At 41.2% G+C, this 18,428-nt stretch overlaps 2 protein-coding genes across 2 annotated transcripts in view; one reads left to right on the top strand and one right to left on the bottom strand.

Moving 5' to 3' along the window:
* Nucleotides 1-285: 285 nt before the first annotated feature.
* Nucleotides 286-4,369, top strand: glipr1a (GLI pathogenesis-related 1a; the record flags this gene model as incomplete). The annotated part of the gene is made up of 7 exons (XM_063012732.1): nt 286-324; nt 775-893; nt 3,178-3,263; nt 3,444-3,470; nt 3,663-3,689; nt 4,030-4,054; nt 4,363-4,369. Coding segments are annotated over 7 exons (330 nt in total), but the record flags the coding sequence as incomplete, so codon positions are not given.
* Nucleotides 4,370-4,584: 215 nt separating this feature from the next.
* krr1 (KRR1 small subunit processome component homolog) overlaps nt 4,585-18,428 on the bottom strand; it is a 31,163-nt gene continuing 17,319 nt past the window's right edge. Inside the window, exons 8-10 of the mRNA XM_063007485.1 lie at nt 5,722-5,799; nt 5,031-5,127; nt 4,585-4,868 (exon numbers count right to left, since the gene is read on the bottom strand). Coding sequence (XP_062863555.1) covers nt 4,717-4,868; nt 5,031-5,127; nt 5,722-5,799 — 327 coding nt within the window. The 3' untranslated portion in view covers nt 4,585-4,716. The remainder of the gene's footprint in view (nt 4,869-5,030; nt 5,128-5,721; nt 5,800-18,428) is intronic.

The following is an 18,428-nucleotide window of genomic DNA, read 5'->3' as shown; positions in this document are numbered from 1 at the left end:
CACACACACAGGTACACACACACACACACACTCATACACACACACACTTACACACACAGGTACACACACACACAGGTACACTCACATACACATACACACACACACACACACACACACACACACACACACACACATAGAGACACTTACACACACACACAGGTACACACACATACACTCACTTATACGCACACACTCACACACACCCACACACACATATACACAGGTACACACACACTTACACACACACACACAGGTACACTCACATACACATACACACACACACACACACTGAAGTGCACCGACGTCTGTGGTCATTATACACAGGTACACACTCACACACACATACACACGTACACACACACACACACAGGTACACACACATACACTCACTTATACGCACACACTCACACACACCCACACTTATCCACACAAGCGGTGAGGGTGTTTTTTTCTAACATCAGTGTCTGACCTCACGAATGCTCTTTTGACTGAATGGAAATAAATTCCTACAGACACACTCCAAAATCTTAGAGAAAGTGAAGGCTGGGGGGGGGGGGGGCATCTCTACATTAACAGTGATGGTGTGAGACTAGAATGTCTAACAACCTCATGGTCAACTGTCCACATACTTTTGACATGATTATTAGCATGTAAACGTGATGTAATGATAATAGAATTATAAACTCTATATTCTATACATAATGATGATGATGGTGTAGATGTAGAATGATTGGCGGGTGATTAATAGTGGTCTCTCTCTCTTTCTCTTTGCAGGTGGTCTGGGCGGAGTCGTATAAGGTCGGTTGTGCGGTGGTCGACTGTCCCGGAGGTGTTCGTAACACGGACTTCTCACACAGACCAGGAGCCATTTTCATCTGTAACTACGCTACAGCGTGAGTGTGCATGAGTACGACTGTTAATAATCAGGTTTAGTACTGTTAGTAATCAGGTTATAGAGGATGTTTAGTACTGTTAGTAATCAGGTTATAGAGGATGTTTAGTACTGTTAGTAATCAGGTTATAGAGGATGTTTAGTACTGTTAGTAATCAGGTTATAGAGGATGTTAGTACTGTTAGTAATCAGGTTATAGAGGATGTTTAGTACTGTTAGTAATCAGGTTATAGAGGATGTTTAGTACTGTTAGTAATCAGGTTATAGAGGATGTTTAGTACTGTTAGTAATCAGGTTATAGAGGATGTTTAGTACTGTAAGTAATCAGGTTATAGAGGATGTTTAGTACTGTTAGTAATCAGGTTATAGAGGATGTTTAGTACTGTAAGTAATCAGGTTATAGAGGATGTTTAGTACTGTTAGTAATCAGGTTATAGAGGATGTTTAGTACTGTAAGTAATCAGGTTATAGAGGATGTTTAGTACTGTTAGTAATCAGGTTATAGAGGATGTTTAGTACTGTTAGTAATCAGGTTATAGAGGATGTTAGTACTGTTAGTAATCAGGTTATAGAGGATGTTTAGTACTGTTAGTAATCAGGTTATAGAGGATGTTTAGTACTGTTAGTAATCAGGTTATAGAGGATGTTTAGTACTGTTAGTAATCAGGTTATAGAGGATGTTTAGTACTGTTAGTAATCAGGTTATAGAGGATGTTAGTACTGTTAGTAATCAGGTTATAGAGGATGTTTAGTACTGTTAGTAATCAGGTTATAGAGGCTGTTAGTACTGTTAGTAATCAGGTTATAGAGGATGTTTAGTACTGTTAGTAATCAGGTTATAGAGGATGTTAGTACTGTTAGTAATCAGGTTATAGAGGATGTTAGTACTGTTAGTAATCAGGTTATAGAGGATGTTAGTACTGTTAGTAATCAGGTTATAGAGGATGTTAGTACTGTTAGTAATCAGGTTATAGAGGATGTTTAATACTGTTAGTAATCAGGTTATAGAGGATGTTAGTACTGTTAGTAATCAGGTTATAGAGGATGTTAGTACTGTTAGTAATCAGGTTATAGAGGATGTTAGTACTGTTAGTAATCAGGTTATAGAGGATGTTAGTACTGTTAGTAATCAGGTTATAGAGGATGTTAGTACTGTTAGTAATCAGGTTATAGAGGATGTTTAGTACTGTTAGTAATCAGGTTATAGAGGATGTTAGTACTGTTAGTAATCAGGTTATAGAGGATGTTAGTACTGTTAGTAATCAGGTTATAGAGGATGTTAGTACTGTTAGTAATCAGGTTATAGAGGATGTTAGTACTGTTAGTAATCAGGTTATAGAGGATGTTTAGTACTGTTAGTAATCAGGTTATAGAGGATGTTAGTACTGTTAGTAATCAGGTTATAGAGGATGTTAGTACTGTTAGTAATCAGGTTATAGAGGATGTTAGTACTGTTAGTAATCAGGTTATAGAGGATGTTTAGTACTGTTAGTAATCAGGTTATAGAGGATGTTAGTACTGTTAGTAATCAGGTTATAGAGGATGTTAGTACTGTTAGTAATCAGGTTATAGAGGATGTTTAGTACTGTTAGTAATCAGGTTATAGAGGATGTTTAGTACTGTTAGTAATCAGCTTATAGAGGATGTTTAGTACTGTTAGTAATCAGGTTATAGAGGATGTTTAGTACTGTTAGTAATCAGGTTATAGAGGATGTTTAGTACTGTTAGTAATCAGGTTATAGAGGATGTTTAGTACTGTTAGTAATCAGGTTATAGAGGATGTTTAGTACTGTTAGTAATCAGCTTATAGAGGATGTTTAGTACTGTTAGTAATCAGCTTATAGAGGAAGTTTAGTACTGTTAGTAATCAGGTTATAGAGGATGTTTAGTACTGTTAATAATCAGGTTATAGAGGATGTTTAGTACTGTTAGTAATCAGGTTATAGAGGATGTTAGTACTGTTAGTAATCAGGTTATAGAGGATGTTTAGTACTGTTAGTAATCAGGTTATAGAGGATGTTTAGTACTGTTAGTAATCAGGTTATAGAGGATGTTTAGTACTGTTAGTAATCAGGTTATAGAGGATGTTTAGTACTGTTAGTAATCAGGTTATAGAGGATGTTTAGTACTGTTAGTAATCAGGTTATAGAGGATGTTTAGTACTGTTAGTAATCAGGTTATAGAGGATGTTTAGTACTGTTAGTAATCAGCTTATAGAGGATGTTTAGTACTGTTAGTATAGTAAAGTAAAGTAAAGATAAAATATAAAGTGTTTCTGTGTTTAGAGGGAATTATCAGGGAGTTCCTCCGTATAAACGAGGCCCAGCGTGCAGTCAGTGTGGAGGAGAACGCTGTGAGGAGAACCTCTGTCGTAAGTGTTCTCTCACACACACACACACACACACACACACACACACACAGACACACAGACACACAGACACACACACACACACACACACACACACACACACACACACACACACACACACACGATCAGATGAAGGTGGTGGTTTCATTACTGATGAGTAACTTTACTGTGTTCTGTTTACAGGGAACTCCACTCGAGACTCTGAGACAGGTACTGACTCCTCCACTCTGACTCCTTATTTGTGTGTTTACTGTGTGTGTGTGTGTGTGTGTGTGTGTGTGTGTATGCTGTGTTTATTTACAGGGAACTCCACTCCAGACTCTGAGACAGGTACTGACTACTCCACTCTGACTCCTTATTTGTGTGTGTGTGTGTGTGTGTGTATGCTGTGTTTATTTACAGGGAACTCCACCCCAGACTCTGAGACAGGTACTGACTCCTCCGCTCTGACTCCTTATTTGTGTGTTTACTGTGTGTGTGTGTTTACTGTGTGTGTGTTTACTGTGTGTGTGTGTGTGTTTACTGTGTGTGTGTGTTTACTGTGTGTGTGTGTGTTTACTGTGTGTATACAGTGTATGTTTACTGTGTGTGTTGATTGTGTGTACAGTGTATATACTGAGTGTGTTTACTGTGTGTGTAGAATGTGTGTATCGTGTTGATTGTGTGTACAGTGTATATACTATGTGTTTACTGTGTATCGTGTTGATTGTGTGTAGAATGTGTGTAGTGTATATAGTGTGTGTGTGTTTATCGTGTGTGTTGTGTGTAGGAGATAAGTGGACGGCAGGAGGAGTGTGTGTGTGTGTTGATTGTGTGTACAGTGTATATACTGTGTATATGGACATGTTCACTGTGGGGTGTACTCACTTATGTTGCAGCTATTTAGACATTAATGACTGTGTGTTGAGTTATTTTCAGAAGACAGTAAATCTACACTGCTATACAAGTTGTACACTGACTACTCTAAGTTATATCCAAGTTTCATGTCTATAGTGTTGTCCCATGAAAAGATATAATGAAATATTTGCAGAAATGTGAGGGGTGTACTCACTTTTGTGATACACTGTATATGTGAGTGTGTGTGTGTGTGTGTTGTGTGTAGGAGATAAGTGGACGGCGGGAGGAGTGTGTGATGAGTTCTGTATCACCGTGTTGATCATCAGACCTGCGTCACTACTCTTCACCTTCATCAGTGTTTATGTGGTTCAGCGTCGCTGTCCAAATATTTTTGCTTATATTAAATAATCTTTTATTCATGAATCAGCTTTATAACGTCTGTGCATTTTTATTCTGTATAAAATAAATAAAGATAAATCAATAAATGTTTCCTCTTTATCTGGTTTATACAGACGAGTGTTTATTCAGAATAAAAGTTTGTGTTCGGTAACAAATGCAAGATACACACACACACACACACACACACACATGTACAGGTTGTTAGCAGCAGTGCTGATGTTCAGCTTATCTTCTTGTTCCTCTTGTTCTTGCTGTGCTCAGTAGGTGGCGCTGTTTGAGGGTTCGGTGCTGCTGGAGCTCCGAGCTTCTTATTTTTTGCTTTTTTCACTTTGGCTTTAATCACCTCGATGTCGAATTTATCACCATCAGGAGCTAAAGATCAAAAATCATCAACATCAGCTTTTACTCATGAAATACGAGTGTACAGGAGTCCTAATGAACCAACACACCTGCTGCAGGATGTGTGTCAGTGATACATGATGTGAGACTGAACACACACGGTTTTATTATAATTATTTGAGGTGTTTTTTTTACCTTTGTTGGATTTTTTGATGGTTGTTTTTTCTTTAGGAGGAATAAACGCTTTCTTCCTCTCCTCCTGCTTCTTACTGAGAGCTTCAGCCTGCTTCACCTGCACATGATCACATAACGTTACAGCAACGTTCACACAACCTTCACACGATCACACAATAATGTTACTGCAACGTTAACACAACCACACAATAACGTTACTGCAACCTGCACACGATCACACAATAACGTTACTGTAACGTTCACACAACCTTCACACGATCACACAATAACGTTACTGTAACGTTCACACAACCTTCACTCGATCACACAATAACGTTACTGTAACGTTCACACAACCTTCACACGATCACACAATAACGTTACTGTAACGTTCACACAACCTTCACACGATCACACAACGTTACTGTAACGTTCACACAACCTTCACTCGATCACACAATAACGTTACTGTAACGTTCACACAACCTTCACACGATCACACAATAACGTTACTGTATCCTCAGCTGTAACAGATGCTGGTTTCTATTATAACATCAGGATTTATAATAAATGTTATATTATATATTTTATTATTTTATAATCTTGTACCCTGGTGTTTGTGTTTCTGTAAAACCATCAGTTCTCTGAAGATAAATATGAATGATATTATAATTATTATGAATCTATAATGCACAATGTAAACGTTACTCACTTTGATCTGGCTCATTTTGTGGCGGCGTTTCTCACTCTCACGCAGGAAGAATTCTCCTGAGGCCAGTTCTCTATCCACCTGTACATCACACACACACACACCCCCCACACACACACACACACACAACAATTACTACTGAGTACAAACATCATAGGAGTGTGTCAGTGTGTGTGTGTACCTATAGAGTGTGTGTTTGTATAAGACGGTGTATTTGAGTGTGTGTATGTATAAGACTGTAGGTGTGTATATGTGAGTGTGCGTGTGTGTGTGTGTACGTATAAGAGAGTGTGTATACAGTGTATCACAAAAGTGAGTACACCCCTCACATTTCTGCAAATATTTCATTATATCTTTTCATGGGACAACACTATAGACATGAAACTTGGATATAACTTAGAGTAGTCAGTGTACAGCTTGTACAGCAGTGTAGATTTACTGTCTTCTGAAAATAACTCAACACACAGCCATTAATGTCTAAATAGCTGCAACATAAGTGAGTACACCCCACAGTGAACATGTCCAAATAGGCCCTTTTCACATTTCCGGGTTTGGAATGCGGAAGTAAAAAATAGCAGGGTAAACAGTGCAGCTTAGCCGTACCGATAAAATAGAGCAGCATAGCAAGTGCTACTGTAGCGTACCTTTTTGCTCTAAGAATAAAAGAAAACATCCACATTGAAATTTTCACGACTTCCCCAAAAATGTACATTTACGCCTTAAATGGATTACTGCAATTAGGAGAGAAGAAGGTGCCAAATGTACTATTCTGCGTGGCAGTACGTATGTGTGTGGCCTGCACTTCAAGCCTGAGGAGTTGTATGTGAAAGAGGGAGGGAGCAGAGTTAGACTTAGAAAGGGATCGGTTCCATCGCGATTTGCCTGGAATGATTTTGGGAGTCGGAAGGATCGTCAGGCACCATACAGGAGGGCAAGTAACATTGAAGCCGCAACGGGAGAGAGAGACGAGCAGGAACCGGGAGCTATGAGCCTATGGCTAATGTTATGGAGCACGATTACTGGCATCCTCCGTCTCCTGGTGGTGAGTAACATTACAACTAAATATACCAATATAACAGTCTAAAGATACTATATTTATCTGAATAACAGTGTAAAGATGCAATACTTCCTGAATAACAGTCTAAAGAGTCTAGAATATAGCCTGAATGAATGTCCAGCACATCTTTTGACTTCATTTTAGATATTTAATGTAAAAGAATAATCGTAATGTAATGTGTTCCTTCTTTTGTCACAGGTGCAGTGGATGCTGCATCTGCAAGGATACAGGAGCTGGAGCACAAGGTGATGGAGCTGGAGAATGAAATAAAGCAGATTCTGTTTCTGACAGACCAACCTAAGCTGAATTATTTCAATAATAATAACAATTCAATAAGTCATTTTCAGGTTCTAGAATATTTCAGTTCAGATTCATGTATTTTTTCTAATTTACTTTGTACAAAACTCTGCTTACATGCTTAAACCTTTTCATCACTTTTCTCAACCACTCAGGGCCATAGCTAATGATCTGGGGCCATTAACATCGTATGTATATAGCCATGTAAAAAATCTGGGTGTCATTTTTGATCCCGCTCTTAAGTTTGAGAAACAAGTTAATGCTGTTGTGAGAGCTAGTTTCTTTCAACTTAGGAACATTGCTAAAATGAAAAGTATCCTTTCTTTTAATGATTTGGAAACAGTAGTGCATGCTTTTATTTCCTCGCATATCGATTTTTGCAATTCACTGTACTTGGGAATCGGTCAGTCAAGCTTGTCACGTCTACAGCTGGTTCAAAATGCAGCCGCGAGGCTCCTGACCGGTACCAAGAAAAGGGAGAGCATTACCCCCATACTTGCATCATTGCATTGGTTACCAGTCAAATATAGGATAGAATTTAAAGTTCTATTATTTGTTTTTAAGGCTTTACATGGCTTGGCTCCGAGCTATATCGTTGACCTTCTCTGTGTTTACTCCACTCCACGAGCTCTACGATCCTCTAACCAACTGCTCTTAGCTATTCCACGTTCTCAAATGAGGTTTAAGGGTGACTGGGCCTTTTCTGTAGCTGCCCCAAGACTCTGGAATAGTCTTCCACTTTTCATAAAGGAGTCCCACACAATAGATGCCTTTAAGTCAAATTAAAAAACTTATTTGTTTATAAGAGAGTGTGTGTATATATGTGAGTGTACGTATAGGAATGTGTGTGTGTGTCAGTGTGTGTGTGTGTGTGTGTACGTATAAGAGAGTGTGTGTGTATATATGTGAGTGTACGTATAGGAATGTGTGTGTGTATGTTTGTTTGTTGTTTAACGCCATGTTTACCCATTGGTCATTCTCATGGCAGGATCGGTACCTAGCTTCGTTCGGGTTATTTATTCATGTTCTTTGTCTTGTGTCCTTTCTGTGTTTATTTCTAGATGTGTACTATCAGTCCTGTATTTTTCAAATAATTGATCAGAGTTTCTGTTTTGGTTTTGTTAAAGATTTCTACCATTGTGTTTGGAATTGCGAGACTTTGTCGTTCTATGTTATATTTTGTGCATTTTGTTAATAAATGCTCGATGGTTACTTGTGTGTTACAGTGTTCGCATATCGGTGGGCGTTCTCCCTTCACCAGGTGTGTTAGGCGGGAGTGCCCAAAACGACATCTTGTGTATGTCGTCTGTTCCAGTCTCTTTCCAGCTGGTAGTGTTGGACGTGTTTGGATGTTGGGGTGGATGTTGTAGAGTTTAATCTGCTTTTGTTTTTCCCATTCTTTCTGCCACCTGTTTTTAATATAGTCCGTGATTGATTGTTTTATATCTGTAGGAGGGAGCTTACAGCTCTTCAATAAAGCAGTGGTCGTCTTAGAGGTGTGTTTGGGGTCATTATCATGCTGGAACACTGCCCTGCGACCCAGTTTCCGGAGGGAGGGGATCATGCTCTGCTTCAGTATTTCACAGTACATATTGGAGTTCATGTGTCCCTCAATGAAATGTAACTCCCCAACACCTGCTGCACTCATGCAGCCCCAGACCATGGCATTCCCACCACCATGCTTGACTGTAGGCATGACACACTTATCTTTGTACTCCTCACCTGATTGCCGCCACACATGCTTGAGACCATCTGAACCAAACAAATTAATCTTGGTCTCATCAGACCATACGACATGGTTCCAGTAATCCATGTCCTTTGTTGACATGTCTTCAGCAAACTGTTTGCAGGCTTTCTTGTGTAGAGACTTCAGAAGAGGCTTCCTTCTGGGGTGACAGCCATGCAGACCAATTTGATGTAGTGTGCGGCGTATGGTCTGAGCACTGACAGGCTGACCCCCCACCTTTTCAATCTCTGCAGCAATGCTGACAGCACTCCTGCGCCTATCTTTCAAAGACAGCAGTTGGATGTGACGCTGAGCACGTGCACTCAGCTTCTTTGGACGACCGACGCGAGGTCTGTTCTGAGTGGACCCTGCTCTTTTAAAACGCTGGATGATCTTGGCCACTGTGCTGCAGCTCAGTTTCAGGGTGTTGGCAATCTTCTTGTAGCCTTGGCCATCTTCATGTAGCGCAACAATTCGTCTTTTAAGATCCTCAGAGAGTTCTTTGCCATGAGGTGCCATGTTGGAACTTTCAGTGACCAGTATGAGAGAGTGTGAGAGCTGTACTACTAAATTGAACACACCTGCTCCCTATGCACACCTGAGACCTAGTAACACTAACAAATCACATGTGTACTCACATTTGTTGCCGGGGGTTTAGACATTAATGGCTGTATATTGAGTTATTTTGAGGGAAGAATAAATTTACACTGTTATATAAGCTGCACACAGACTACTTTTCATTGTGTCAAAGTGTCATTTTGTCAGTGTTGTCCCATGAAAAGATATACTTAAATATCTGCAGAAATGTGAGGGGTGTATATATATATACAGTGTATCACAAAAGTGAGTACACCCCTCACATTTCTGCAAATATTTCATTATATCTTTTCATGGGACAACACTATAGACATGAAACTTGGATATAACTTAGAGTAGTCAGTGTACAGCTTGTATAGCAGTGTAGATTTACTGTCTTCTGAAAATAACTCAACACACAGCCATTAATGTCTAAATGGCTGGCAACATAAGTGAGTACACCCCACAGTGAACATGTCCAAATTGTGCCCAAATGTGTCGTTGTCCCTCCCTGGTGTCATGTGTCAAGGTCCCAGGTGTAAATGGGGAGCAGGGCTGTTAAATTTGGTGTTTTGGGTACAATTCTCTCATACTGGCCACTGGATATTCAACATGGCACCTCATGGCAAAGAACTCTCTGAGGATGTGAGAAATAGAATTGTTGCTCTCCACAAAGATGGCCTGGGCTATAAGAAGATTGCTAACACCCTGAAACTGAGCTACAGCACGGTGGCCAAGGTCATACAGCGGTTTTCCAGGACAGGTTCCACTCGGAACAGGCTTCACCAGGGTCGACCAAAGAAGTTGAGTCCACGTGTTCGGCGTCATATCCAGAGGTTGGCTTTAAAAAATAGACACATGAGTGCTGCCAGCATTGCTGCAGAGGTTGAAGACGTGGGAGGTCAGCCTGTCAGTGCTCAGACCATACGCCGCACACTGCATCAACTCGGTCTGCATGGTCGTCATCCCAGAAGGAAGCTGACGCACAAGAAAGCCCGCAAACAGTTTGCTGAAGACAAGCAGTCCAAGAACATGGATTACTGGAATGCCCTGTGGTCTGACGAGACCAAGATAAACTTGTTTGGCTCAGATGGTGTCCAGCATGTGTGGCGGCGCCCTGGTGAGAAGTACCAAGACAACTGTCTCTTGCCTACAGTCAAGCATGGTGGTGGTAGCATCATGGTCTTGGGCTGCATGAGTGTTGCTGGCACTGGGGAGCTGCAGTTCATTGAGGGAAACATGAATTCCAACATGTACTGTGACATTCTGAAACAGAGCATGATCCCCTCCCTTCGAAAACTGGGCCTCATGGCAGTTTTCCAACAGGATAACGACCCCAAACACAACCTCCAAGATGACAACTGCCTTGCTGAGGAAGCTGAAGGTAAAGGTGATGGACTAAACCCAATTGAGCACCTGTGGCGCATCCTCAAGTGGAAGGTGGAGGAGTTCAAGGTGTCTAACATCCACCAGCTCCGTGATGTCATCATGGAGGAGTGGAAGAGGATTCCAGTAGCAACCTGTGCAGCTCTGGTGAATTCCATGCCCAGGAGGGTTAAGGCAGTGCTGGATAATAATGGTGGTCACACAAAATATTGACACTTTGGGCACAATTTGGACATGTTCACTGTGGGGTGTACTCACTTATGTTGCCAGCCATTTAGACATTAATGGCTATGTGTTGAGTTATTTTCAGAAGACAGTAAATCTACACTGCTATACAAGCTGTACACTGACTACTCTAAGTTATATCCAAATTTTATTTCTATAGTGTTGTCCCATGAAAAGATATAATAAAATATTTGCAGAAATGTGAGGGGTGTACTCACTTTTGTGATACACTGTATATATATATATATACAGTGGTATGTAAAAGTTTGGGCACCCCTGATATTTTTCATGATTTTCCTTTATAAATCATTGGTTGTTCGGATCAGCAATTTCAGTTAAATATATCATATAGCAGACGAACACAGTGATATTTGAGAAGTGAAATGAAGTTCATAGGATTTACAGAAAGTGTGCAATAATTATTTAAACAAAATTAGGCAGGTGCCTAATTTTGGGCACCCCAACAGAAAAATTACATCAATATTTAGTACATCCTCCTTTTGCAGAAACAGCCTCTAAACGCTTCCTATAGCTTCCAATGAGAGTCTGGATTCTGGTTGAAGGTATTTTGGACCATTCTTCTTTACAACACATCTCCAGTTCAGTCAGGTTTGATGGTTTCCGAGCATGGACAGCCCGCTTTAAGTCACACCACAGATTTTCAATAATATTCAGGTCTGGAGACTGAGATGGCCATTCCAGAACGTTGTACTTGTTCCTCTGCATGAATGCCTTAGTAGATTTTGAGCAGTGTTTAGGGTCGTTGTCTTGTTGAAGTATCCAGCCCCGGCGCAACTTCAACGTTGTCACTGATTCTTGAACATTGTTCTCAAGAATCTGCTGATATTGACTGGAATCCATGCGACCCTCAACTTTAACAAGATTCCCAGTACCTGCACTGGCCACACAGCCCCACAGCATGATGGAACCGCCACCAAATTTTACTGTGGGTAGCAAGTGTTTGTCTTGGAATGCTGTGTTCTTTTTCCGCCATGCATACCGCCCCTTGTTATGTCCAAATAACTCAATTTTAGTTTCATCAGTCCACAGCACCTTATTCCAAAATGAAGCTGGCTTGTCCAAATGTGCTTTAGCATAACTCAAGCGACTCTGTTTGTGGCGTGTGCGCAGAAAAGGCTTCTTCTGCATTACTCTCCCATACAACCTCTCCTTGTGCAAAGTGCGCTGAATAGTTGAACGATGCACAGTGACACCATCTGCAGCAAGATGATGTTGTAGGTCTTTGGAGCTGGTCTGTGGGTTGACTATGACTGTTCTCACCATCCTTCGCCTCTGCCTATCTGAGATTTTTCTTGGCCTGCCACTTCGTGCCTTAACTTGAACTGTGCCTGTGGTCTTCCATTTCCTCACTATGTTCCTCACAGTGGAAACTGACAGCTGAAATCTCTGAGATAGCTTTTTGTATCCTTCCCCTAAACCATGATGTTGAACAATCTTTGTTTTCAGGTCATTTGAGAGTTGTTTTGAGGCTCCCATGTTGCCACTCTTCAGAGAAGATGCAAAGAGGAGAAACACTTGCAATTGGCCACCTTAACCCTGTCTCATAATTGGATTCACCTGTGTATGTAGGTCAAGGGTCAATGAGCTTACAAAACTAATTATGTGTTCCAATAATTAGTGCTAAAGGTATTCAAATCAATAAAACGACAAGGGTGCCCAAAATTATGCACCTGCCTAATTTTGTTTAAATAATTATTGCACACTTTCTGTAAATCCTATGAACTTCATTTCACTTCTCAAATATCACTGTGTTCGTCTGCTATGTGATATATTTAACTGAAATTGCTGATCCAAACAACCAATGATTTATAAAGGAAAATCATGAAAAATATCAGGGGTGCCCAAACTTTTACATACCACTATATATATATATATATATATATATATATATATATATATATATATATATATATATATATATATATATACACAGTGTATCACAAAAGTGAGTACACCCCTCACATTTCTGCAAATATTTCATTATATCTTTTCATGGGACAACACTATAGACATGAAACTTGGATATAATTTAGAGTAGTCAGTGTACAGCTTGTATAACAGTGTAGATTTACTGTCTTCTGAAAATAACTCAACACACAGCCATTAATGTCTAAATAGCTGCAACATAAGTGAGTACACCCCACAGTGAACATGTCCAAATTGTGCCCAAATGTGTCGTTGTCCCTCCCTGGTGTCATGTGTCAAGGTCCCAGGTGTAAATGGGGAGCAGGGCTGTTAAATTTGGTGTTTTGGGTACAATTCTCTCATACTGGCCACTGGATATTCAACATGGCACCTCATGGCAAAGAACTCTCTGAGGATGTGAGAAATAGAATTGTTGCTCTCCACAAAGATGGCCTGGGCTATAAGAAGATTGCTAACACCCTGAAACTGAGCTACAGCACGGTGGCCAAGGTCATACAGCGGTTTTCCAGGACAGGTTCCACTCGGAACAGGCTTCACCAGGGTCGACCAAAGAAGTCGAGTCCACGTGTTCGGCATCATATCCAGAGGTTGGCTTTAAAAAATAGACACATGAGTGCTGCCAGCATTGCTGCAGAGGTTGAAGACGTGGGAGGTCAGCCTGTCAGTGCTCAGACCATACGCCGCACACTGCATCGACTCGGTCTGCATGGTCGTCATCCCAGAAGGAAGCTGACGCACAAGAAAGCCCGCAAACAGTTTGCTGAAGACAAGCAGTCCAAGAACATGGATTACTGGAATGCCCTGTGGTCTGACGAGACCAAGATAAACTTGTTTGGCTCAGATGGTGTCCAGCATGTGTGGCGGCGCCCTGGTGAGAAGTACCAAGACAACTGTATCTTGCCTACAGTCAAGCATGGTGGTGGTAGCATCATGGTCTTGGGCTGCATGAGTGTTGCTGGCACTGGGGAGCTGCAGTTCATTGAGGGAAACATGAATTCCAACATGTACTGTGACATTCTGAAACAGAGCATGATCCCCTCCCTTCGAAAACTGGGCCTCATGGCAGTTTTCCAACAGGATAACGACCCCAAACACAACCTCCAAGATGACAACTGCCTTGCTGAGGAAGCTGAAGGTAAAGGTGATGGACTAAACCCAATTGAGCACCTGTGGCGCATCCTCAAGTGGAAGGTGGAGGAGTTCAAGGTGTCTAACATCCACCAGCTCCGTGATGTCATCATGGAGGAGTGGAAGAGGATTCCAGTAGCAACCTGTGCAGCTCTGGTGAATTCCATGCCCAGGAGGGTTAAGGCAGTGCTGGATAATAATGGTGGTCACACAAAATATTGACACTTTGGGCACAATTTGGACATGTTCACTGTGGGGTGTACTCACTTATGTTGCCAGCCATTTAGACATTAATGGCTATGTGTTGAGTTATTTTCAGAAGACAGTAAATCTACACTGCTATACAAGCTGTACACTGACTACTCTAAGTTATATCCAAATTTTATTTCTATAGTGTTGTCCCATGAAAAGATATAATAAAATATTTGCAGAAATGTGAGGGGTGTACTCACTTTTGTGATACACTGTATATATATATACAGTGGTATGTAAAAGTTTGGGCACCCCTGATATTTTTCATGATTTTCCTTTATAAATCATTGGTTGTTCGGATCAGCAATTTCAGTTAAATATATCATATAGCAGACGAACACAGTGATATTTGAGAAGTGAAATGAAGTTCATAGGATTTACAGAAAGTGTGCAATAATTATTTAAACAAAATTAGGCAGGTGCCTAATTTTGGGCACCCCAACAGAAAAATTACATCAATATTTAGTACATCCTCCTTTTGCAGAAACAGCCTCTAAACGCTTCCTATAGCTTCCAATGAGAGTCTGGATTCTGGTTGAAGGTATTTTGGACCATTCTTCTTTACAACACATCTCCAGTTCAGTCAGGTTTGATGGTTTCCGAGCATGGACAGCCCGCTTTAAGTCACACCACAGATTTTCAATAATATTCAGGTCTGGAGACTGAGATGGCCATTCCAGAACGTTGTACTTGTTCCTCTGCATGAATGCCTTAGTAGATTTTGAGCAGTGTTTAGGGTCGTTGTCTTGTTGAAGTATCCAGCCCCGGCGCAACTTCAACGTTGTCACTGATTCTTGAACATTGTTCTCAAGAATCTGCTGATATTGACTGGAATCCATGCGACCCTCAACTTTAACAAGATTCCCAGTACCTGCACTGGCCACACAGCCCCACAGCATGATGGAACCGCCACCAAATTTTACTGTGGGTAGCAAGTGTTTGTCTTGGAATGCTGTGTTCTTTTTCCGCCATGCATACCGCCCCTTGTTATGTCCAAATAACTCAATTTTAGTTTCATCAGTCCACAGCACCTTATTCCAAAATGAAGCTGGCTTGTCCAAATGTGCTTTAGCATAACTCAAGCGACTCTGTTTGTGGCGTGTGCGCAGAAAAGGCTTCTTCTGCATTACTCTCCCATACAACCTCTCCTTGTGCAAAGTGCGCTGAATAGTTGAACGATGCACAGTGACACCATCTGCAGCAAGATGATGTTGTAGGTCTTTGGAGCTGGTCTGTGGGTTGACTATGACTGTTCTCACCATCCTTCGCCTCTGCCTATCTGAGATTTTTCTTGGCCTGCCACTTCGTGCCTTAACTTGAACTGTGCCTGTGGTCTTCCATTTCCTCACTATGTTCCTCACAGTGGAAACTGACAGCTGAAATCTCTGAGATAGCTTTTTGTATCCTTCCCCTAAACCATGATGTTGAACAATCTTTGTTTTCAGGTCATTTGAGAGTTGTTTTGAGGCTCCCATGTTGCCACTCTTCAGAGAAGATGCAAAGAGGAGAAACACTTGCAATTGGCCACCTTAACCCTGTCTCATAATTGGATTCACCTGTGTATGTAGGTCAAGGGTCAATGAGCTTACAAAACTAATTATGTGTTCCAATAATTAGTGCTAAAGGTATTCAAATCAATAAAACGACAAGGGTGCCCAAAATTATGCACCTGCCTAATTTTGTTTAAATAATTATTGCACACTTTCTGTAAATCCTATGAACTTCATTTCACTTCTCAAATATCACTGTGTTCGTCTGCTATGTGATATATTTAACTGAAATTGCTGATCCAAACAACCAATGATTTATAAAGGAAAATCATGAAAAATATCAGGGGTGCCCAAACTTTTACATACCACTATATATATATATATATATATATATATATATATATATATATATATATATATATATATATATATATATATATACACAGTGTATCACAAAAGTGAGTACACCCCTCACATTTCTGCAAATATTTAATTATATCTTTTCATGGGACAACACTATAGACATGAAACTTGGATATAACTTAGAGTAGTCAGTGTACAGCTTGTATAGCAGTGTAGATTTACTGTCTTCTGAAAATAACTCAACACACAGCCATTAATGTCTAAATAGCTGCAACATAAGTGAGTACACCCCACAGTGAACATGTCCAAATTGTGCCCAAATGTGTCGTTGTCCCTCCCTGGTGTCATGTGTCAAGGTCCCAGGTGTAAATGGGGAGCAGGGCTGTTAAATTTGGTGTTTTGGGTACAATTCTCTCATACTGGCCACTGGATATTCAACATGGCACCTCATGGCAAAGAACTCTCTGAGGATGTGAGAAATAGAATTGTTGCTCTCCACAAAGATGGCCTGGGCTATAAGAAGATTGCTAACACCCTGAAACTGAGCTACAGCACGGTGGCCAAGGTCATACAGCGGTTTTCCAGGACAGGTTCCACTCGGAACAGGCTTCGCCAGGGTCGACCAAAGAAGTCGAGTCCACGTGTTCGGCATCATATCCAGAGGTTGGCTTTAAAAAATAGACACATGAGTGCTGCCAGCATTGCTGCAGAGGTTGAAGACGTGGGAGGTCAGCCTGTCAGTGCTCAGACCATACGCCGCACACTGCATCGACTCGGTCTGCATGGTCGTCATCCCAGAAGGAAGCTGACGCACAAGAAAGCCAGCAAACAGTTTGCTGAAGACAAGCAGTCCAAGAACATGGATTACTGGAATGCCCTGTGGTCTGACGAGACCAAGATAAACTTGTTTGGCTCAGATGGTGTCCAGCATGTGTGGCGGCGCCCTGGTGAGAGGTACCAAGACAACTGTATCTTGCCTACAGTCAAGCATGGTGGTGGTAGCATCATGGTCTTGGGCTGCATGAGTGTTGCTGGCACTGGGGAGCTGCAGTTCATTGAGGGAAACATGAATTCCAACATGTACTGTGACATTCTGAAACAGAGCATGATCCCCTCCCTTCGAAAACTGGGCCTCATGGCAGTTTTCCAACAGGATAACGACCCCAAACACAACCTCCAAGATGACAACTGCCTTGCTGAGGAAGCTGAAGGTAAAGGTGATGGACTAAACCCAATTGAGCACCTGTGGCGCATCCTCAAGTGGAAGGTGGAGGAGTTCAAGGTGTCTAACATCCACCAGCTCCGTGATGTCATCATGGAGGAGTGGAAGAGGATTCCAGTAGCAACCTGTGCAGCTCTGGTGAATTCCATGCCCAGGAGGGTTAAGGCAGTGCTGGATAATAATGGTGGTCACACAAAATATTGACACTTTGGGCACAATTTGGACATGTTCACTGTGGGGTGTACTCACTTATGTTGCAGCTATTTAGACATTAATGGCTGTGTGTTGAGTTATTTTCAGAAGACAGTTATTATAAAACGGATAGTTCCGGTCCTAAAATCTGATTGGCTGAGCCGCGTTCGAAGCCGTTGTAAAATCCCCGATAAACTCGCACCTATGACCACCTCACATCATTCCATATTAATACGCCACTGAATAGAAAAAATTAATGTTATTTTCGCCCTCATGTTGCCTAGCAACACTGTTAATCGAACTATTTTGCGTCGCGGAAAAATGCTTTATTGTACGTTTATACACAATAAATAAATTTATGAATTAAACATTGTTGTATTTATTATATTTTATGTTGACCGCCGTTTTATAAAAGCAATAAGCCACTCGAGACCGTGCGTTACTGCTATGATTTTATCACGGGGAAAGAAGTTTTAGGCTCTCCGCCTCGCGTCATCCCCGTGCTAAAATCACAGTAACGCACGGCCTCTCGTGGCTTATTGCTTTAGTATGGTGTAGGGCCTCCTTTTGCGGCCAATACAGCGTCAATTCGTCTTGGAAATGACATATACAAGTCCTGCACAGTGGTCAGAGGGATTTTAAGCCATTCTTCTTGCAGGATAGTGGCCAGGTCACTACGTGATGATGGTGGAGGAAAACGTTTCCTGACTCGCTTCTCCAAAACACCCCAAAGTGGCTCAATAATATTTAGATCTGGTGACTGTGCAGGCCATGGGAGATGTTCAACTTCACTTTCATGTTCATCAAACCAATCTTTCACCAGTCTTGCTGTGTGTATTGGTGCATTGT

Source organism: Trichomycterus rosablanca, chromosome 1 (genome assembly GCF_030014385.1).
Source record: "Trichomycterus rosablanca isolate fTriRos1 chromosome 1, fTriRos1.hap1, whole genome shotgun sequence".
Lineage (NCBI taxonomy): Eukaryota > Metazoa > Chordata > Actinopteri > Siluriformes > Trichomycteridae > Trichomycterus > Trichomycterus rosablanca.
This window is presented reverse-complemented; position numbering and strand designations above follow the sequence as displayed.